Source organism: Tamandua tetradactyla, chromosome 13 (assembly GCF_023851605.1).
Source record: "Tamandua tetradactyla isolate mTamTet1 chromosome 13, mTamTet1.pri, whole genome shotgun sequence".
NCBI lineage: Eukaryota > Metazoa > Chordata > Mammalia > Pilosa > Myrmecophagidae > Tamandua > Tamandua tetradactyla.
This window is the reverse complement of record NC_135339.1, coordinates 28950946-28974455: the sequence shown is the minus strand read 5'-3', so window position 1 is coordinate 28974455 and position 23510 is coordinate 28950946. Positions and strand designations below refer to the sequence as shown.

At 35.4% G+C, this 23510-nt stretch overlaps 1 protein-coding gene and 1 pseudogene across 5 annotated transcripts in view; both read right to left on the bottom strand.

Annotated features, from left to right (window-relative positions):
* RUFY2 (RUN and FYVE domain containing 2) overlaps positions 1–23510 on the bottom strand; it is a 75319-nt gene that overhangs the window by 30255 nt on the left and 21554 nt on the right. For 2 of the 5 annotated variants that reach the window (XM_077125111.1, XM_077125110.1), the window contains exons 4-13: positions 18133–18234; positions 13146–13269; positions 12900–12961; positions 12276–12341; positions 7051–7120; positions 5495–5596; positions 5245–5361; positions 4208–4375; positions 3415–3512; positions 839–958 (exon numbers count right to left, since the gene is read on the bottom strand). In XM_077125111.1, coding sequence (XP_076981226.1) covers positions 839–958; positions 3415–3512; positions 4208–4375; positions 5245–5361; positions 5495–5596; positions 7051–7120; positions 12276–12341; positions 12900–12961; positions 13146–13269; positions 18133–18234 — 1029 coding nt within the window. Of the gene's footprint in view, positions 1–172; positions 1002–2827; positions 3513–4207; positions 4376–5244; positions 5362–5494; positions 5597–7050; positions 7121–12275; positions 12342–12899; positions 12962–13145; positions 13270–18132; positions 18235–23510 lie in introns of those variants that run through there. The other 3 variants (XM_077125107.1, XM_077125109.1, XM_077125108.1) reach the window with 3 other exon arrangements.
* LOC143653816 (splicing factor, proline- and glutamine-rich pseudogene) lies at positions 15326–17729 on the bottom strand (annotated as a pseudogene).

Sequence of the window (23510 nt, the reverse complement as noted above, 5' to 3'; positions counted from 1 at the left end):
TCTTAATTTCCACAGTTGTTTTAATTCCAAAGTGGTACATAATTACTGGGGAAAAAAATATTGATTTTTATGATGTATAGAGAAAAATGCTCCTAAAGAATCTGTATTCTATGCTTATGCAAACATATATACATGCATGGTTTTATTTAGTTTTATAAAAAATGGGATCATACTTAACACACTGTCAGCAACTTGCTTTTTTTTTTTTTTCCAACTCAATGACATTTACTGATATCTTCTCTAACTGGTGATATACAGATCTATCATATGAAATATTAATGAAAAAAGTTCTCAGAAAAAAGCATGTTTTTTGATATATAAGTCCCTTGCAGTTACAAAGACCTGTTATACTCAGTAGCTAAGCATAATGGCCATGGGATTAATACTAAACAACAGCTGGAAGGATAAAACCTTCCTAGGGCAAGGAGACAATGGGACAGAGTAGTAAGAAAATCAGACAACTAGTGGGAGACAAGTCCTAGCTCTGATGCTTACTAGCTTAGGACTCCTCTGAATTTATTACCTGTCTAAATTGGGAACATATGATACCTAGCACATCTTTTCGGCTTACAAAGTTATTATGAAGCACTAAGAAAGTAATGTGAATGAAAATACTCTGTAAACAACAAAAGGAAAAAAATCTCAGTATTACCGCAATGCTTTTTAGTTAGGTTTTTTTTTCTTTTTAAGGAGAACTCCCATAGATATCTATAGCATAGAAAACCTACAGCATCATTAGAAAAATGGAAATATTCCTATTATAACATTATTTGCAAAAAAGAAAAAAGGGGAAGGTTATGTTCATATAATTATTTATTTCCAATAATGAAATACTCACAGCTGTTTCTCCTTTTGGGAGATTTGCTTCTGCAGACTGTCGGATTTATTCAGACATTCTTGTAGATATTTCTCGTCCTCATCTTCAGCTTCCATCTGCGCCTTCTCTGCTTGCTGCAATCTGGTGTAATTCAAATCAACTTTGGGTAAAACTGAGGCTAGAACTAGGGTGTAAAAGGGTGAAGAAGACAAATAAAAGAAAAATGGGGAAATAGAAACATTTCTAAACAAAAACAAAGTTTGGGGGAAAACTCACAAACTCAAACGTGAAAGAGCCACACAATGTCTAGAAATTGTTTTGTGATTTTTTTCAATAAAACACATAATATGCCCAGAATACTATCTTCAAATTTGTTTTATTTCTTATCATAATTAACAATGCAAAGCAATGCAGCTTTTACCACTTATGTAGAGCATAATGAATCCAATTTCAAAGTATAGTAGGTGCCTTACTGCCTTTTTACAAAACCATGAAAAGCATAGTACTTATGTCTACACTAATCGAAGAAGCCACACTGTTATATGTTATGCCAGGAAGTGTATGCCAAGACATCAAGTGTGTACAAGGTCAAGAGCAAAGTCCTGCGATTACTCCAAATAATAGCTGAGCCCTTCCTAAAGGACCTTACTACACTTACTAAATTACTTCAATGCTGTGTATGTGTATATGTAAATATATTTTAAGATCAAAAGAATTTAGTGATAGTTGGCATCATTTTCTAGAGATCATTTTTTTCTCCTCACTACTGAGTTTTTAAAATCAGCTAAAAACTTGATTTTCTTTTTTTTTCTATCTTTATTTGTAAGTCACTGCTTCTCCCTGTGCTTAGTTCACTACCTATCTTCTTTGGCCACCTAGAGTTTCTCCTATTTAAATTCAATATTTCTATAAGAAAATATCTCCCAAGTATACAAGGGCAGTAACTCCTTGCCAGGAATCATAAGATACATTTTTGTTCCATTAACCAAAAAAAAAGTTGCCTCTTCATTTCTTCCTTAAAACCATGCTAAAGGGTTTTAACCATCCCTCACACATTTCGGAAGTATAAATGCCACTTCCAAGGAAAGGAGAGTAACATTCATGTTGTCTCTGAATCACAAATTAAATTAAAATATTAAGGCAGGGGAAAATCCAAGCTTTTCTCTAAGGTTACAAAAAGCAAAAATGAAAGTCAGAGTGAGGTAGGCCTTGAAGTTGTGCTATTCCAGAAGAGGGCTAAGGGGAAAATGGTAAACTGAGGATGCTAAAGCACAGGAAGATGGCCAATCTGAGTTATAAACTATTTTTAAATGTTATTTAAAAAAAAATCAGTAAGGGAGGCGTTGAGCAAAAAGTGGACTAACGAGAAACAATTATCTGTGCCAACACACTGTGAAATCAAAAGTTAACTCATTTTTAAACAATTTTTAATATTTTTCATCAAAAAGTAGCTAAAAAAGATAAAACTGCATTTGAAAATCCTGACCTCCAAAGGGTCAATACTCAAATCAGCCCTTGTGCACAAGGTTTGAGGAAGGTAGTTTTGGAAATCCAAGTGCATTCATTCTGCTTTTATGGCAGTATATGAGCACAGCAGCCAATCAAGAAGTGTCCAGGGTTCCTAATACTCTTTTAAGAATATTAACTAAGAATAGTTAATAGCATAAATTCTTTTCTACTTAATATACTATAAAGCTGTTGATTCTCTTTTAGTCTATTTAAATACAAGTAGTTTTCAAAAAGATATATCTTTGACCAGCTTGTACTGGTCTTGTGTATCACTGCTGGCACATTTCACCAATGACATTGCAATTGTTCTAGTTTGAGTTAACAAATCGTTGTCACTTCATAATGGAATGGACAGAAATCAAAGACAGAAAAAGGTAATAAAGATGTCCAAATGTAAAAATGGGGATAAAGGAAAAAAAAAAGAAAAAAAGAAGAAAGAGGATGTCAATAAAAGAATATTCATGTCAATAAAGCATTAATAGTTATGTTTTTCATAAGTAGATTCAAAGAAAGCAATGATAAGACATATGTTGACACCAACATGAGAGGGCAATGGAAATACATTACATTTTCCAACAATAAAAGTGAAAAATGTCAATAAAAACAATTCTATTTAAACAAAACTATTTTGGGGCTGGATTGAGGGTCTTAGTTCAAATAAACAAAACTAAACTGCCAACTCAGAATGCTGGATTTCAGATAAAGAGATGGTGAAAGACAAGGGATATGACAATCAATATGCATGGAAATCAATCAGGGATAATCCCACTATTAGTTTTGTTCACTTTTTGTTTTTTCAAGGTTTTTATTAGTGTATTTTTTATTTACTAGATTGAACCACATGAAATTGCCATTAGGCCTTTTAAAAAAATCTACAGAGTGGCAACTTCAAATCAATCAACTTAATATAAAGCAACTTGATTCCATGCAACAAACAAAACAAAAAAGGCTAATCCTTGTGGGCTTATGCAAAATAAGTGCCCTCATCTAAATTTTCCTAAAGTATGGTTTTTGTGGCAGGTCTCAGAGTTGAGTAAGGTAAAAGCAGGAAAGAAATGAAAAAAGAAATAAGACTGGAAATACTGTACCTTTGTTCCAACTGCCTCATAGCTGCAGTAATTTTACTGGTTTTTTCTTCCAGTCGGGCAATTATTTCATTTTTTTCTTTCAAGCAATCTTCAGAACCCTATTTACAAAAACATAAAAGCTTCAATGGTTTTGATTTTTAAATCTGAGGATTTATAAATTTCTCATACCATTTTGTTATGGGATTACTACTTTGAAATGAGAAGGTAATCTGTAGATTAAATAACTTTCATGACATAAAGCAGTAGTACTACTGGCCATCATTTAAAATGTATTAAAGAAAAAACACTGAGCCTTCAATGTTTTTGGAAGACAACAGAATAAATTCTCGTAAAGTATGACATTTTTCAAACTAATTAAAATGTAAAGGGCTTTTGGCAACAGGTCTACTTATGTTACTTTATTAGAAAATTCATAATAATTACTATTTAGTGAAGCATTTCAATCAAAATTAAATCCCTCTCAGGACTTAACTATTTAAAGACATTCACAAAAATATCTTAAATGTTTAGATTGCAGAGTTTCCCCAAAAGATTTACTATTCATTAAGGAACAAATTCAGACAGGTGTTTTTGTTGTTGATACCGTTTGCATTTTTTTTAAAGCATTAAGTTTTCATTTGGATAAAATGACACTAATTTTTTATTACCAATATGGCATAGTTAAAATGGGCTCATCTCTAAAAACCAGATCCTCCTACAAAGTACTCATTTTCAATTTACATATCAAGAAATCCAAAAAAAAAAATCTTAAAGGAAAGAAAAGAAATCCCAAGAATTTAATAATGCTCCCTACCTGCATTTTTTGATACATCTCTATGTTAATTGCTTTAACTTCCTCTAGTTGTTGTCGAAGGCCTATTAGAGTATCTTGTTTCTCGTGGATATCCTTCTCCAACAACTTCATGGCGAGTTCAATTTCATGTTTCATACTAACTTGTACTGCTAGTTCATTCTCCACATCCTGCAATTTGAAAATACACTCAATTCACACACCACCACAGAATGTAAAAATCAGATATGTGAGAGTTAATAGATAAACAAAAACGTCAATTCAACATGTAGATTACTTTTTTTTAAGTTATCAGCCCTACTAAAGGCAGGCCCTATCACAACAGAATATTCTAAAGATTTTCAAATGCATTTTCTGCTAAAATGAAAGTACTTTCTATAGTCTTTTAACTATTATTATTATTATTCTACTGGTTCAAAAATTATATATTTTTATACCTCATAAATTCAGTACTAACATTCCCAAAACAAAAGGAAATGAGTAGAATGTACAAGTGAAGTGAAAAGAGAACCCAAAATCCAACTTCAAAAAATTTAATTTCTTCTCAAAGAATTTTACATCGGAAGAGTAAGTTTCTTAGCATTACAAACAAACAGCAAGATGGATGGAAAAACTGGCAATATTCTCTTCTTGGCCTAGGTGGTGGTTATGTAGATAGTTGCCTTACTTCATTAAGCTATACATTCATATTTTCCTGCAGGTATTATACTTCACAATTTAAAAAGTTAAAAATTAATTTTAATATGATATTACTGATACATGAGTATTTCATTCTAAACTATCCTATTTCTTTTTTTTAATGAAATGCTGGTCATAACCCATTCATTTCACATCCATAGTTTAAAAATCACTGTTACAGTTTAAAATCAGTGTTATAGTGGGAGCTTAAAGAATATGAGGAGATTAAAGGGCATGGATTTGATATCCCTTGCCAGAGAAGATACAACTGAGAAAAATTTTTAAAAGATTTTAAATGGTGTCTGCTTGAGGGTAAATTATATTACTCAGGATATTACTAATATAATTTTAATATAACCCACCTGTCGTAACTGAGATTCATCTCGAAGTTGCCTTCTGGCTTCATTGTACATTTCATCTAGCCCCTGCCGAGAATGCTTATATGTTTGAAGTTCAGTTTCCACATCAACTTTCGTAACCTAGGAAGAAAACATAAGCTTTTTTTCTATAGGAACTATTAATACAGCACAGAAATTCCTACTCTGTGCAAAAGTCCCTAAAAGTGGCAATTTCTAACATAAAACAGTCTGTTTGAAAGTAGTCTATACTCACCTCTAGGTGCTGCTGTGTTTTCATTAAAATCAATTTATTTTCACTTCGTAGTTGATGATTTTCTTCTTGGAGTTTAATGATATTATTCTTTGCAATTGCTAACTAAAATTTATGAAACAGGGACAAGAAAAAAGACTTTAAACACCTTTATGTTACCTGTTTACAAGTTACGCTCATGACTATAAACAGTAGAAAATAAAATCCTAAAAGTAGTAAAATGTCCTAACATGTAAAGATATGTTAATAAGAAAATGTGCTCCTTATGATTCCAAGATACCAATTAAAGAAATTATACTCTTATTCCCACTATTCCTTTTGTAAAGTAACTATTTTATGCTTATCTGATTTACAATATATCCTGAATGTAAAGTATCCAAGAAAGCATATAAAGAACAATGTGTTAAATTTTTTTTTTTAATTTAAATAGAATTTTTAAAGACAGAAATATTGATAAGGAGACACAATTGTGCTATCATTGAAAATGTAATACAGAGGTTCATGGTAACCAATTGGGCACCTGTGAAATCTAGGCATGTATTATGAACCTGAGTGACTATGATAAATATGAGATAACTCTCACCATGAGAGTAAAACATCTGAACGATTAAGTGGCCTGGCTCTGAGGCCTAGGATGAAAAGAGGGATCCTAGGAAAGCAAAGAAGGGATCACTCTCCAATGTTGGCTTGCAGTTAAATTTCAAAACATTATCAGGTTATAATCTGAACTTCACAGTGTGCCTAAAGCCAAGAACAGGCACAAAGTAGTAGTCCAATTCAGGAATTCAACTATCAAAAATTGAAGATGTATTCTTAATTGCAGCCATGAAAATGTCCAATACACCCTGGTTTGAAAAATTAAGCTAATTCTAAAAGAAATAAGAATTCTAATTAACATGAAAGACAGGGTTCATAGCCCTACCAACGGATTTCTTCTTTTAGCCTAAATGATTCTGAAAAAAGAAAGCAATAATTCTGTGATTTCATAGATTAAAAAAAAAGTATCTAAAAACCAATTATACAAATAGTATTCAAAAGAGCTGAGATAAACTTCTAGTTCTCCCTCAAATGAGCTCTGTGGCCACTGGATAGTAATTTCCACAATGCAGAAAGCCAGAGCACATGGGAAGGTGGAAAAAGGGTGGACATGATCATGTGGTAATGCCATAAAGAAAAGTTATCTGACTAGTAGAACAAGAGGGACAGTATCATTTTAATGGGAATTTCTAACTAGAGGTGACTCCTCTATCTAAAGGTCATCCAGATTTAAAAATCAGAATCACAGCTTATCTAAAGATGAGTATTTGTAAGTTTTATTTCTGTGTCTCATTTCTAGAGCTGAGTATCTCAAAGTATTTCAAAGTTCAGCCAACTGAGAATTTGCCCAAGAAAGGGTGGTTTCTCAATAACTTACAATCACTAATTTCAATTATATTAAAGAATTCCAGTATGATAATGACAATACATAGGTGTGTAAGCATGTATGCATTCATATCTAAAAAAAGAATCACAAATATTAGGTCCATGAAAGATAATTATCTATTATTGGGTAACAATACCTCTTCAATCAGCTTAGTATTTGACTTTTCTAATGAATCAACTCTTGAATGGAGGCTGCTGACTGTGCTGCTGAAATTAATAAAGAAAAACTCATTCAAAACCACATAAACTCACAAAAGAAAAAAAAAAAGGATGTTATCCTAGACTCATTATGCTGACTAAAACGTATCAACTGTACTGTCCAGATTTTTGTGTGGTAAGTTTCCCTTAGTTGGGTAATTTTATTTGACTAGGAGCAAAAAGGCTGTAGTAAAAGAATGTTTCTATTAATAAGTCATTTAGTGCTGTTCATTTCTTCTTTATGCTTTCTTAGGGTTGGTCTTATATTTAATTTATAATATTTGAATTATACTGAATATTTGAATGGAGATTGCACACAAAGATTACTAAATATTGTTAAAAACTATAGTAAAAATTATTTTTAAAAGGATGAACTTCAAATGTTCCCTTTCTAATTAAGTAGCTTAATGAAACATATAAAACTATGGTCTTCATCTTAAGTTCTGTTCTATTTCCTCTCTCCCCTTTCATAGTAAATTAAAGACCTCCAAATCAACTGAGGTTTGAGAAATATGAATATGAGATACCCAGCATTAGATACATGGACAGTCTGCAGCTAAACAACATCCATCCTTTCAAAGATAAAGTCAAAAGTCAGGTTACACCACATAACCGAGTTTTTGGCATTTTTGTTTAAATGTGTTAAGACTGGAAATTACTGTATATTTTATCAAGTCTGTTGTTCAAAACCTGCTTGATACTACCATCTCAAGCTTTTTCTAATATAATGCAATGTGGTTACAATGGACTACTGAGTGACCACAAGGAGGAATGAAGTTGTGGGGAATGGAACTAGGTGAATGAACCTTAAGGACTATACATTGAATGAAATGGCAGAAACAAAAAGATAAATATCATGTCTCACACATACATACTAACTATAATGTACAAATTCAATGAGCTGAAGTAGAGAGCATGGGTCATCAGGTTGGGGCCTACTGTATAGGATCCTAGATTGTAAGCGCTTACAGAAGTCACATATATTCAGGAACTGTAACTGTTATTTCTAAATTCTGCGTTACTGAGCTTTTTGAATATAACCTGGTCATTCCCAGAACCTATGGGTATGTAGACGACACCTGAGATTCAGAATTAGAGCTCCGAAGCTATGAAAGTTAGCATTGGCCTATACGGGAACTCTTTAAAAAGTTGAAAAAGTGACCAGATTTCTACTAGAGAGATGAATGAAGCTGATCAGGATAGGACTAAGGTAAATCAAAATACAGTGTAAAGGATGATATGGTTCATATTTTAAAACTTCAACTTCTAGTGAGAACAAAGGAAGAGATGTTTATTTGGTGCAACATTTATATTTTGGGTAGTGGATTTCCTAATATGGCCAGTTTAGTTGAACACCGTAAGTACATGGAATCTTGAATACAGCATGAGATCTTGTTGGTTTGTACAGGTTAGTATGATGCCTGATATATCCCAGAATAATTTGGGTAGAGAATAAAAAAGTATTTGCAAACTCCCCTTGGGGGACTGGGGAGAAAGGAGGAAATACTCAACTTCCCCATCTGGGAAATTCTTGATATTCTCGCAAACAGCAGGGAGAACCAATTCAATAGGCTGAGCCCTCAATCTCGAGGTTTGCCCCTATGAAACTTATTCCTACAAAGGAGAAGCTAAACCTACTTATAATGATGCCTAAGAGTCACCCTCAGAGAACTTCTTTGTTGCTCAGATGTGGCTTCTCTCTAAGCCAACTTGGTAGGTGAACTCCCCTCTACATGGGACATGACTCCAAGGGGTGTTAATCTCCCTGGCAACATGGGACAGAACTTCCAGGATTAGCTGGAACCCAGGATCATGGGATTGAAAAAGATTTCTTGACCAAAAGAGGGAAGGGAGAAATGAAGCAAAATAAATCAGTGGCTGAGAGATTTCAAACAGAGTCAAGAGGTTATCTTGGAGGTTATTCTTATGCATTATATAGATATTTCTTTTTAGTTGATGGTGTATTGGAGTGTCTGGAGGGAAGTACCTGAAACTGTCGAGCTGTCTTCCAATAGCCTCAATTCTTGAAGACGATGGATATAGCTTTTACAGCATGACTGTGTGATTGTGAAAACCTTGTGTCTAATGCGCCTTTTATCCAGGGCATGTACAGATGAATTAAAAAATAAGGATAAAAATAAATAGTGGGGGGAAATAAAGGGTAAAAATTTGGGTAGAATGAGATGGAGGGGTAAAGGGTATGGTATATATGAGTTTTTTCTTTTTGTTTCTTTTTCTGAAATGATGCAAATGTTCTAAAAATGATCATGGTGATGATACACAACTATGTGATATTGTGAGCCAATGATTGTACACCACATATGGACTATATAGTGTGAAGATTTCTCGATTAAAATATTTTTAAAAAAACTTTCTGAGCTTAGTTTCCCTATTTATAAAATAGGACAATAATATTTATCTTGTGTTTATTTAAGGATCAATAAAATAACAATAATCAAAAGAGTAGTTTGAAAGTAATAAATCCTCAACAATGATTTTCTTTGTGTTAGATATGGTTGTAGGTAAGTTCTGTTTTATATCCGTTTTCTGTACTTTCTAAATATTCTAAATGTACAAGAACCACTTTCAAATTAGAAAAGACAATGAAACATTTTAAATGCATAAAGCACACAAAAGTAAAACACTAGTACTGCTGTAATTGATTAATACATATAATACAGAAGATTGAGAGTGTGAAACTTCTTTTGAACTAGACGGAACAGATTCCAAAATAAACTGTTGAGTGAAAAAAGGAAAGCGCAAAATAGTGTAAAAAATATGCTACTTTATATGTAAAAATAGGGGAAAGGAATATAGTATGTGTATATTCTTGCTAATTTGCATAAAACATCTCTTGAGGCACACATAAGAACTCGGTATATTAAATATTCCAGAAGAGAGAAACCAAATGGTTTCCATTTTATGCTCCTTTTCTATCTTTTGATGTTTGAATGATGTGAATTTCCTATTCCAAGAAATTTAATAAAAGCTTAAAAATAAATAAATAAGCAATACAAGGCTGAATTTAGAAATACAACTTCAGGAAAATAAATTATAAAATACACATGTATTTCCAATGTCTATTCCTAAAAAATCATGATGGAAAAAACATATAAACACTGATGTGAAGTCTTTACTGTCTCTATAACTTCAGAGAGAAAGCAAGTCACAGTTTATTAGTTTCTTTTTCTAAAAGGGAAAAAGTCTAATTGTATTTTCTTATTGTAAAAGTAATAATGATCACGTGTGACACTCAGAAAAGTAAAATAAAGAATAAAATAAAATAATCTGTATTCCTATCACCCAGAAATAGTCATTTTTACTTATTAAATTTAATAAATGAGAACTGTCCATCTCTAACTATGTAACAAATACTCATCACTATACCTGTGCTGTCCAGCATGGTAGCCATGAGCCACAGGCACTGAGCACTTGAAATGTAGCTGGTCAAATTGAAATGTGCTATAAGTATAAAACATACACTGGATTTTGAAGACTTGGTATAAAAAATTATATACATAAAATATCTCATTAATGATTTTTTATATTGATTACATGTTAAAATGATATTTCAGATATACTGGATTAAGTAAAATATACTATTCAAATTAATTTCACCTATTTCTTGTGTACCTTTTAAATGTGGCTACTAGAAAAATTTTAATTACCTATGTGCCTCACAACACATATGACTGGTCAGAATTGCATTATATTATTTCACATACAGATCTCAGAAATTCTTCTCAGAGTATTCACTCTGATGGCTTCAACAATCAGGTGACACTGTAAGGAGAAAAATTCCAATATGGAAGATAGCCACATTTACACATGAAGCCCTTCATGTATGAAAAATGAATTGTGAACCATCAAAATGCTATAAAAATCCAGCTTACTAGCCTTTTTTTCCTCAAAGGTATAAGATTAATGTTCTATTTAAATTCTACGACAATTCTTCTTAAAAATCTCTCATTTTCGATTAAAAATGAATTATCTCCTTGTTGGTCTACACAGGTTAGTGTGATACCCTGACACATCCCAGAGTAATCTGGACAAAAGATTAAGAGATATTTGCAAAATTTTTTGAGGGACTGGGGAGAAAGGCAGAAATATTAAATTTCTCCAACTGGGGAAGATCTGATATTCTCTCAAGTACTGGGGACTGCCAAGTTTATGGGCCTGACCCTCATTCTTGGGGCTTGCCCTTATGAAACTTATTCTTGCAAAGGAGAAGCTAAACCTACTTACGATTATGCCTAAGAGGCAACCCAGAGAACCTCTTTTGTTGCTTAGATGTGGCCTCTCTCTCTTAGCCAACTCCACAGGTGAACTCACTGCCCTGCCCCTATGTGGAACATGACCACCAGAGGCGTAAATCTCCGCAGCAACATGAAATCCCGGAGGTGAACCTGGCCACATGAAATCCTGGAGGTGAACCTGGCCCCTGCACTGTAAGATTGAGAAAGCCTTCTTGACCAAAAGGGGGAGGAGAGAAATGAAACAAAGTTTCAGTGGCTGAGAAATTTCAAATAGGGTTGAGAGGTCTTTCTAGAGGTTATTCTTATATAGTATGTAGACATTCCTTTTCAGTTTTTGGTGTACTGGAGTAGCTAGAGGGAAATACTTGATACTGCTGAACTGCAATCCAATAGGCTTGATTCTTGAAAATGACTGTATAACTGTATAGCTTTTCAGGTGTGACTGTGTGATTGAGAAAACCTTGTGACTGAGACTCCCTTTATCCAGTGTATGGATAGATAACTAAGAAAATATAGACAAAAAATTAATAAATAATGGGGGGTGAGGTAATGGGATGTTTTAGGTGTTATTTTTTAACTTTTATTTTTAATTTTATTCTTTTTTTTTTGAAGTAATGAAAATTTTCAAAAATCTATTGTGATGATGAATACACAACTATATGATGATACTGTGAACCACTCATTGCATACTTTGGATGATTATATAGTATGCAAATATATATTTCAATAAAATTGCACTAAAAAATGAATTATCTCAAAGAATTTTCTACATTCTTAATCTCCATTCTCTGTCTCTTCGCCCTCTTCTCAAAGACTCAGAAGAAAAGGAATAGGGTTATACTGATTTGAAGGAAAATAAATGAAACTAGACAATACTGATAAATTTGCTAAGTATCCATAATACTTACTTCAGTTGTCTATTTAACTCTTCAACATAATTCTTCTGATCCAAGATGGCAGCAATCTGAACATTCCTAGAGGGGAAAATAAAGTACCTTTGTGCTAATTTGTAAAGATTTAGTGGATTAAAAAAAAATTTCTGAATCATCTAAAATATTATAAAACAATAATGTTCATATATAATTATGTCCTAAAAACAAAAATTTATAATCTCTGTAATTCCTTAACAGCTGAATGACTATAACTTAACAGCTGAATGAATAAATAATGTGCTAATATTAAACTTATTAATACCATCAGTATATCTTACAATTAAAAACAATAGGATCTTGAAATAAACCAAAATTTATTTATAAGCATGTGACTAATGAGCTTTAATCACTTTTATCACAAAACATAAAATAGGTCTTAGGAATTATAGGTGTGAACAAAAGTCCTATTTAATACTAAAACAACCTTCAAAGCAATCTTCCCAAATTTACTTTATAAAGCTTTAAATGGAACTGAAAATGAAGCAAAGCAGAAACTAAAAGACTAAAAGGAAAAAAACACACCACAAATAGATGGACCTTACATGGCTTTGTGAAGAGCTACATAAATACAGCATGTGAAATAACTTATGAAAATGATACCTTTCTTTATTTCCAGTATCCTCTTCATTCTTTAAATACATGGAAAAATCAATCACTCCAACCTGAATTATTTGAAGGACAGAAATAGAACTTTAACAGAAATACTTTTAACATATACTGAATATTACTCTTAATTTTTCTTTAGTGTTTAACAGTACTATTTACAACTCAGAAAGATACCTGAGTTAAAGAGAAACAGTACAAGCAGAAAACATTTTGCACTTGGTATTAATCACTCTCACTTACTTGTGAGTCTAAATCTTCCCCCTTTACACACAGATTAGCATCTATCACATTCAGGCCAACCAGCAGCCCAACAATTACTGCTCCTTCCTCTTCCATCATTAGTGCATGATACTCATAGAATTCACTGTGAAAATAAAAACCTTAAATTACAAATTTATTTTATAAACTAAAATTTAAAATCTCAACACCTTTTTACTGACATGGAACCATCCTAAGTTAGGTATTATTAAATTGGCCTTTCTACAAGGGAGTAACTTTCTAAAACTTTTAATTTTAAGAGTCTATACTTTATACTGTTAAAAAGAAAGGGACTGAAAGAAATAAAAGACGAAAGGAAAATTTAAAGAGAAAAGAGGAGAAGCAAAGAGAAAAACATAAAAAAATAGAGACATCACTGAGGCCTGAAATGTTCCTGACCCCCAGGAGGACATGGTGACTGTTACTGATTTGATGACACCATTATTAGAATTGAATTTTCAATCACAGGAATTAGGACTGAGGTGGGGCAATGAAAAAACAAAACATTTCATATGCTAATCAAAACAAGTCATATGCTAATCAATGCATTTGATGTGTGTACTGCAAATGTTCTTAATAGATAATAATCAAAGACAGTTATGGATATTTACGTTTTTAAAATGTTCAGACAAGAGACTAATGAAATAAAAAGGACAGTCTAAAAACTAAGATGAATTTGTTTATATTCAGAGCACTGGTTATCACTGTCTCGTTTTCCCCCAAGAAGTCCCATGAATGTTATTTAAACACTTCAATTAAACTTCAGATATCATTAAGACATTGCAGATGTTAAAGAATGATTCTTCTCATTTAACAAATGGGAAAACCAAGAAGTAAAACAGAGTCACAAGTAGAGCCAGAAACAGGACCACATTCATCAGAACATCAAAGAGGCACTCTAAAAAATCAAAGGGTGAATTGGAGGACTGTTATAGGCCCACAATCTTTGAGGACTGACTGCCCCGCTCTAAAACGCTGTCTTAAATATTTGGCCTCGAATTTAAACTGAAGACTTAAACAGTGCCAACAAATGTAGTTGAAGAAGCAGTTTGGACATAGAAGATCCAAAAAGAGACCTCTGAAATTAAAGCCCCAAGTTCCAATACAAATTTTTATCCATAGAATTAACTGTAACTCAGAAAATTAAAACTAACTTAAAAATATGAACTATATAAATTTTCCCTTTGGGGTACAAGGGTAGTTCAGTGGTACAGTTCCTGCCTGTCAAGAGGGAGACCCAGGTTCGATTCCTGGTCTACGCACTTACCAAAAAACAAGCAAAACAAACAAAAATTCAACAAATGGTACTGCAATAACGCACATGGAATAATGTGTGTTACTGGGATGTTACTGGGATTGAATACTGGGATACACACATTATTTTCATGGAAAAAATAATGAAATGTGACCCGACCATAGAGCATACAAAAAAAAAAAAAAAAATTCCCCCTTAATGGCTGGCTATAGTATTTAATTTTTAGGCCAGGTCCAGATTCATGTTATGTCCCCACCGTGTTTTTCTTTCTCACTTTGCTTTTCTTATGTCATGCCATGATATTGTATTTTATATATACTTTCCTTTTCCATGTTTAACCACCTTATATTCAAATGTAAAAGTTTAGTACAGCCATTTGTAGGTCTTGGGATTTGTTCTTTTAAAAACAAGGATGGGGGAACATAAAAATAATGATCTTTCCACTTTTTTCATCAAATACTTTCAAGGAAAGGATAGATTCATTTAAAAGATCCATTTGGCCAAACCCACACTATCTGCACTACCAATAGTTCTGACACCCATTCCATAATCTTAATACACATTCCTGAATGAAGATTTACAATTCAGCTTTACTTACATAAACATTTAAAAATACTTACTTAGCACCGCTTTGCTTCTTATAATGCCAAAGAAATCGAATAATGAAACTTCGTCAATATGCACTTCTTTTTAAAACAAGGGGGCAGTTATTTGTAGAGAGCAATACTTAGTCTCCAAATTCATTTCCCAGAAATGGCACATGCCATTCAAAGGCCTAGATATTCACGCTTTCAAAGTGGAATACCAGCCTAATGTGCATAGAAGCATGAACGGCAAAGTTGAAGATCAATAATATAACTATTTTGCTATTTATCTGAAGCATAGTAAAAAAAAAAAAATTGGTACACTTCGGAATTCAGTGGCAAAAGGTACACTGCTATATCTTGAGGGACATTATACAGTTTTAAAAATAAAGGAAAAAAAATTTCTCCTGCTTTAAACTCTGTGGTACATTATTTTACCTGCCCAAACAGATCGTTTACAATTATTAGGTCAATAAACTGCTAACATCCATAAAAGGTAGCTTTCTTACTAAAATGCAAGAATTTAAAAGGTGATAGCAAAACAAGAAAAGACAAAACAAACTGGAATGAAAGCTAGATATCAAATCTAAAATTGAGGTTTTTTGTTTGGGCCTTCATACTCTTCTCTCCCTCTACCATATCCTGCTGGAGTTCCAGGCCCCATTCCTCTAGGACCCTGTCTATCCACAGGCCCTGCACCTCCCTGCCCAAAGCGCTCAGATGTCGCCTCCCATCATGGAACCACTCGAGGTTTGTGGTAGAACTCTGAGATTGGCTTCATAACCTAAGCCCCCCACCACCACCTAGTGGTGAAATTTCTGGCCTCTAGATCTCCCACGTTCAGTGCTCCTCCACTATCCATTCTCATGTCTCTTTCTCTTGGACCCATGCATCCTTGTCTGCCTGTAGCTTTCTTCTCTTTGATGTCTGATTTGTTCTTTCATCTCATGTTAACAAATCATCACCTCTTCTTCCCTTCTATGTCATTCCTCATCTTGCCTCAACTGTATTTCCTTGCATTTCTTTTTTTTTTTTTTTGCATGGGCAGGCACTGGGAATCGAACCTGGGTCTCTGTCATGGCAGGCAGGAACTCTGCCTGTTGAGTCACCGTGGCCCACCCTCCTTGCATTTCTTGATTGCGAAATTCTCTTATGCCTTTTAATCCTTCCTGGTGTCTCACCAAATCTTGACATAAAAGAGTTGCCTGATGCTCTGTCCTTTGCATCTTTCATGCTGTTTTTTTTTTTTTTTCAACTTGTTCCTTCTGTTGTTTTTTTCATTTCACCCAAGGACTTCCATTGCTGAGAATATTCATAGTCAAATGTGCCATGCAGGGAAAAACAAGGAAATGTTTCTCTCCTTCTGATACACTGGAATCTTCTCTGCAAGTTTTTCAGGAAGACCATCTTCATCATCTAATTGTTCAAATGGTTCGACAATAACTGGAAGAGAAGTTGTCTGAAAACACCTTCACTCCTTCGTTCAAATGGTTTTCTTGTTGCCAGTTTAGAAGCAAATACAACAATGCGTTTCCCTGTGGATCTTCCATGATCATTCACAATTACAACAGCCCTTTCAACAGGACCAAACTGGTTAAAGCCTTCTTCCAAAAGTTCATTGGAAACATAAGGAGAAAGATTATGAATAAAAAGGGCAGCAGCATGTGTAGCAAAGTGAACCCAAAGCTGTCTCCCTCTCATGGATACATCATCAAGTTTAGCTTTGGCAATTTCCACCAAGGCTCTAGATTCAAGTTTAATAAATCCAAATCCTTTGCCATTGTTGATAAAAACTTCTCCTGTTCTCCATATTTAGCAAACAATCTTTTGAATTCATCCTCTGTGACATCAACAGGTAGATTACCAACAAGCAACCAACAGCACTGTGTATAAGTTTTCTCTCCAGGCCTCCTCAAGAGAAACAAGTTTGTTTTAAATCCCTTGGAAGCAGAGATCTCTTCACTGCAGCTGCCTAGTCTGCCAGATGGGGGGCCCCTGGTAGTGCAGCTGGTGGTAGGGTGGATGGTGCTGCCAGCCTCCACAGGACTCCCTGCCTCCTCAGTGAGGCAGCTTGAGGTAGCCGCCAGTAATATTTAGGCTCAGGCCACCTCTGGGTTTCGGCCCATGTGGCATTTTGCCCTCTTTGGGGCCACTGAGTCCTGGGCCCTGCTTAGGCCCGGGGTCTAGGCCTCCTGTGGGTAGAGGTAGCAGGCCCCGGGATCTGAGGGAGAGTGGTCAGAACCCCATTGCTCAGCAGTGTGGGTGGAAGTGCTCTAGGGGGCACCGAGGTGACCACAGGCGGTGGAGTTGGGGTGGGGCCTGGCCCTCGAAGGGCAGCAGAGGTCGAGGAACTGGCAGGCAGAGCCAAGCTGGAGACCAGTGGAGCGCTGCCTACTACAGGAGCAAGGCCAGGTCCCTGAGGAACAAAAGGCTTGGATGAGCCCTATGGTAGCAGCGGCAGCTGCTGATGTGGTTGCTTTGTGGTTGCTGATGCAGTAGCTGCTATTGTGGTGGTGGCTGCTGCTGTTGTTGTTGTGGAGGTGGTGGTAGGTTCAGGGGCTTGGGACCACCCTGGCCAGGGCCAGGACCCATGGGCCTGCAGTTCTGATTGAGGCCCATGACAGGCAGCAGGAAGCAGATATCACAGAGGCCGCCTCGGCCACCACCTCCTCCACGCCAGTGGAAGCAACCACCACGACTTTGGAACTGGTTTCAGTCCCAAGACATATCTGTGGTCAAGGGGCAGTCGAGGTAGAAGCAAAGAAGACACTAGGGAACGTGGAGGCCACCTTCCTTAACTCAAAATGATGGATGACACCATTCTGTATTTTATATATACTTGTATGCTACACTTCTAATTCTTCTTCTTTTTTTTTTTTTTTTGTATGGTGTTGGTGGGGGTCACATTTCATTCCTTTCCCATGTGACTATCCTGTTACTGCAGCACCATTTGTTGAATTTTTTGTTTTTGGGAAATACAAGGCCGGGAATCGAACCCAGGTCTCCCACATGGCAAGCGAGAATTCTACCACTGAACTACCCTTGCACCCCCTATACTTTCAATTCTTTTTGAAACACAGCATTTACATGAGATAAAAAATGAAAATAATCATGATTTAATGGTACTAACCTCAGAAGATCCCTCTGGATAATTAAGCAACGCAGGTAATCAGCCATCTTTTTTTGCATGAGGGCTAATCGTAGCCATGCTCTTGCACGACCCAGAGGAGTCCTAGAAAGAGAAACAATCAGTCAGGAAACAGCCCCAAGCCCAAAGATTACAGACAATATGCTCTGCTTCTGTTGAGATATATATTAGCAGAGAAAAAAGGCACTGAAAAAGAACACATGACCACTGAGAGGCTGAGAGCAACATCATCAAGATGGTGACATGAGACATTCCTCAGGAATATTTTCTAGGAAACAACTCGTAAATGAAGTAAACACACTTACTTGGAACTCTAGAGGAAGACAGAGACTGGAGAAGGACTCCACAAATGCTGAATAAAGAAAAGAAAACACCAAAAAGGAAGGTAGAAGATCTGCGACTTGAACCTGCCAGTCCAGATGTCCCTCACTCAGTCCCATGCAGTAAGAGTCACACAGTGGCAGCACTCTTTCCCAAGTACCCCCTCCCACCACAAAAGACAGAACCACTCAGAGCAGTGATTTAGAACCCCATGGACATCCAGGCACATCAAGGCCACATAGAGTTAAGATGAAACCCAAGCAACTGAAAGCATGTCCATACAAAAATATTCTTAGGAAACAACAGAGACCCACAGCGGAACTGTTGGCAAGAGGTACACATACTCAACAAAGTCTCTAATTGCTGGAGCAACTAAATAAAAAAGGCAGTATTTGTGAACACTGACCTCATCTAGCTTCCTGAGGTGGGACACCCTAACATGGAAACAAAAGTTCCCACATGGGAACTGTTAGAAAGCAGCACATGCACCCAACCTAGTCTCTAATTGCTGGAATACCTAAAGGAAAAAAATGGGCATTTTTGAACACTAATACCATCTGGCTCTCTGGGGTGTGATACCCTAAAGTGGAAATTACTGGAGGCAGAAAATCCTCACAGAAAAAAAAGGGAAAATTAAATTGCATTAAGGCATGATAGTCCGAAGACTGAAAATTCTGTGTAAGGAAAAGAGGGTACTTAGTAGGCAGAGCAGTTTAGCAAGTCATAAGAGCTGGGTAGAAAAGTCTATACAAAACAAACAGAACTCAGGACTCCTGGAGAAGGGACATAGGAAAGGAAGCCACTTTCTGGAAGAGAAATAATTACACATAAAATTTGAACCACACGTACAGGGCAAGAAACAAGGTACAAAATAATTTTAAAAATCTGAACAACTGAATATAGGCTCCTCTAAAGGTTCAGTACAAGCTGGACAAAGAGTTCAAAAGCCTTAACAAATAGCCACTCTACAATAAAACCCTAGGTAAGAGGGAAAAACTGACTTTCAGAGTTAGTACATCAAAATAATCAGATGCCCAGACATTAGCAAAAAATTACAAGCCATACTAAGTAAGAGGAAGATATGCTTTAGTCAAGGAAACAGATTAAAACTTCAGAGGAAACACAGATTTTGGAACATCTAATAAAACAAGTTCCAACAAATCTAAATCAATTCAAGGAGTCAAAAGAAAATATGATAGAAATAAACTAATATATAAAGAGAGCTAAAAGACATTAGGAAGACAATATATGAGGAAAAATATTAGAAAAGCTTAAAAGGAACATAACAGAAATTATGGGAATGAAAAACACAGTAATGGAGATTAAAAATACACTAGAGGCATTCAACAGCAAATTTGAACAAGCAGAAGAATCAGTGTAATAGAAGACAGGACAATCAAAATCACACACTCAGAAGAACAGATAGAGAAAAGAACAGAAAAACATGAGGAGTGTTTCAGGGTTTGTCCTTCTGACAGTACCATGCTGTTTGACCACTATAACTCTGTAATAGGTTTTAAGACAAGGAAGTGTGATTCCTCTAACTTTTGTTCTTGTTCTTTTTCAAGACAGTTTTGGCTATTTGAGGCTCCTTACCCTTCCATATAATATTTTTGTGTGCATAAAAAATAACATATACATACATACATATATATATATATGTATATATATATATATATAACAAATTTGAAAGCACACCCCAACAATTAGTTGTAAAACTGATTTCTGAGTTTGATATGGGTTACAATTTCACAATTTTAGGTTTTTTCTTCTAGCTGCTCTAAGACACTGGAGACTAAAAGAAATATCAATATAATGATACAGCAATCATACTCTTGTTAAATCCTATCTTCTATGTTATAACTCCACCCTCTCTTTTGATCTTTCTGTCACTCTTTAGGGGTTTTTGGGCCATGCCCATTCTAACTTGTTCACTCTGGAAAGGGCTGTTGACAATATGGGATGGAGGACAGAACTGGCTGATGTTCTGGAGAGGCTGGCCCCTCTGGATTTCGGGATTTATCTGGCCTAGGAACACATCTAGAGGTTGCAAGTTTCTGGAAAGTAATCATAGTGCATGGAACCTTTGTAGAATCTCAAGACAAAGTACTAGGTGTTCTTTAGGGTTGAGGAATGGTTTTGGTTGGGGCTTGGCAAACCATGATAAGTAGCAATATGTAGCTAAAGCATGTGTAAGAGTAGCCTCCAGAGTAGCCTCTCAACTCTATTTGAACTCTGCCAACCACCGATACTTTATCTGTTATATTTCTTTTACCCCTTTTGGTCAGGAAGGCATTATTGATCCTATGGTGCCAGGGCCAGGCTCATCCCTGGGAGTCATATTCCATGTTGCCAGGGAGACTTCATTCCTGGATGACATGTCCCACATAGGGGGAACGTATAATGCTTTCACTTGCAGAGTTGGGGCGGCGGGGAGCGCCTCACGATAAAGGGCTTGGTAAAATAAAGCTTCAGTGGCTGAGAGATTTCAAAGAGTCAAGAGGTCATGCTGGAGGTTATTCTTATGCATTATATAGCTACCCCTTTTTAATTTACGGTGTATTGAAGTGACTGGAGGGAAGTATCTGAAACTGCTGAGCTGTGTTCCAGCAGCCATGATTCTCCAAAACATTTATATAACAATATAGCTTTTACAATGTGACCATGTGATTGTGAAAACGTTGTGTCTGATGCTTCTTTTATCCAGGGTATGGTCAGATGAGCAAAAAAATAAGGATAAAAAATAAATAAATAGGGTGGGCAACAGAGGCTCAGTGGTAGAGTTGTTGCCTGCCATGCTGGAGACCTGGGTTCAATTGCCGGCGCCTGCTCATGTGAAAAATAAATAAATAAATAATGAGAGGGGGATAAAGGGTAAAAAATTGAGTAGACTGAAATACTAGTGGTCAATGAGAGGGAGGGGTAAAAGATATCGGATGTATGAGTTTTTCCTTTTGATTTCTTTTTTTAGAGTGATGCAAATGTTCTAAAAATGATCATGGTGATGAATACACAACTGTGATGATATTGTGAGCCACTGATTGTATAACATGTATGGACTGTATGTGTGTGAAGATTTCTCAATAAAAATATTTAAAAAAAAAACAAAAAGATCAAGGGCTTGGCCTACTGACTTTTGAGTCCCTAATGTCTAAGAAAGTATCAAGGGTTTCTCCAGTGATAAAGTTTAATAGCTCTGTATTTTTTCTCCCATCCCTCAAAAGACTTGGCCAATATTTTTTTTTTTTTTTTTTTGGCATGGGCAGGCACCGGGAATTGAAACCAGGTCTCCAGCATGGCAGGTGAGAATTCTGCCACTGAGCCACCATCGCGCCACCTGCCAATACTTTTTTACTACCTGTTCAACATACTCTAGGATACATCCAAGCATTATGTTAAGCTATACAGAACTACAAGCCTGTGGACTCTCTGTGTTTGGGTTGTTTAAATGATCTACCTAGACGGTTGAGTTAGATTATGTGCTACAGAAAATTTAGGTTCTGGACAAAATAAGCTTCTTTTTCCTTTGCTTCATATAGTAGCTGAAGTTCTAAAATACAGACAGTGTATTCCTTATTCCTATATTCTGATTTACTTCAGTCCCAATATGATCAGCTCCGTTCTTCTCTTTCATCGAAACCCAATCTCTTTTTCAATTTCTTTAACAGTTGTTGTATGTGTCAGTGCTGACTTTCAGAAATGCAGAACTCCTAGTACGGGCCTTAGGTGTTACAGAGGTACCCGAAGTTTCAGGGAAATACCAAGTTATATATACACAGCACAGCCTCTCAAAATCTAGAAACAACAATTACCTCTCCGGACTAAATGCTGACTGCTTTAAGAGCTTACAATCTAGGCCCCAATTTTCTTAGAAGTATTTTCTAAATGAGACAATACAATATTTGCTCTTTTGTTTCTGGCTTGTTTTGCATCACATAATGTCCCATAGGTTCATTTATAATGTTGAATAAATTTGATGATTGGGTTTTCCTTTCTGCAAAGTAGGCTGCTAGCATTTTGACTGACAATGCATTGAATTTGTAAATCACTTAGGGAAGAATTAACATCTTAACATAATGTAGTCTTCCAATCCATGAATACAAAATGTCCTGTTGATGTAGGTCTTCTTTGATGTCTTTTAATGACATATTGTATCTTTCTACGAGCAAGCCCTTTACATCCTTGGTTAGATTTATTCCTAGATATTTGATTATTTTAGATGCTGTTATATATGGAATCTTTTTCCCAATTTCTTCTTCCAAGTCTTCACTTCTAATGTAGAGAAACACTATTGGTTTTGGGGTGATAATCTAGTACCCTGCCATTCTGCAGATTTATTACCTCTATGAGCTTTGTTGTAGATTTTCTGTACACAAGACCATGCCATTTGCATAGGGAAAGTTTCACTTTTTCCTTTCTAATTTGGATGCCTTTTATGTCCGTCTTGTTTAACTGTTCTGGCTAAAACTTATAGTACACTGTTGAATAACAGTGGTGGCAGTGGGCATTCTTGTCTTCTTCCTGATCTTTCAGGGAAAGCTTTCGGTCTTTACAATTAAGTATGATATCAGCAGTCATGTTTTCATATATGCTGTTTATCATGTTGAGGAAGTTTCCTTTTATTCCTAGTTTCCTAAGTGTTTCTATTAAGAACGTGTGATGAGCGTTTTGTCACATGCTTTTTCTGCATCAACTGAGATGATCATGTTTTTTTTTTCTTTATTCTCTTAATGTGGTACATTACATTAATTGATTTTATTTTGAAATTCCTTGCATACCTGGGATAAATTCCACTTGCTTGTAGTATGCAATTTCTTTAATGTGTTGTTGGATTCAATTTGCTAATATGTTGTTGAGAAATTTTGTTATCTATGTTTATAAGACAAACGGGTCTGTAATTTTCTTTTCTTTATTTATTTATCTGGCTTTGGTTTAAGGATGATGTTGGCTTCACAGAATGAGTTAGGGAGTGTTTCCTCCTCTTCACTTCTTTGTAAGAGTGTGAGCACGATTGGTGTTAATTATCCATAGAATGCTTT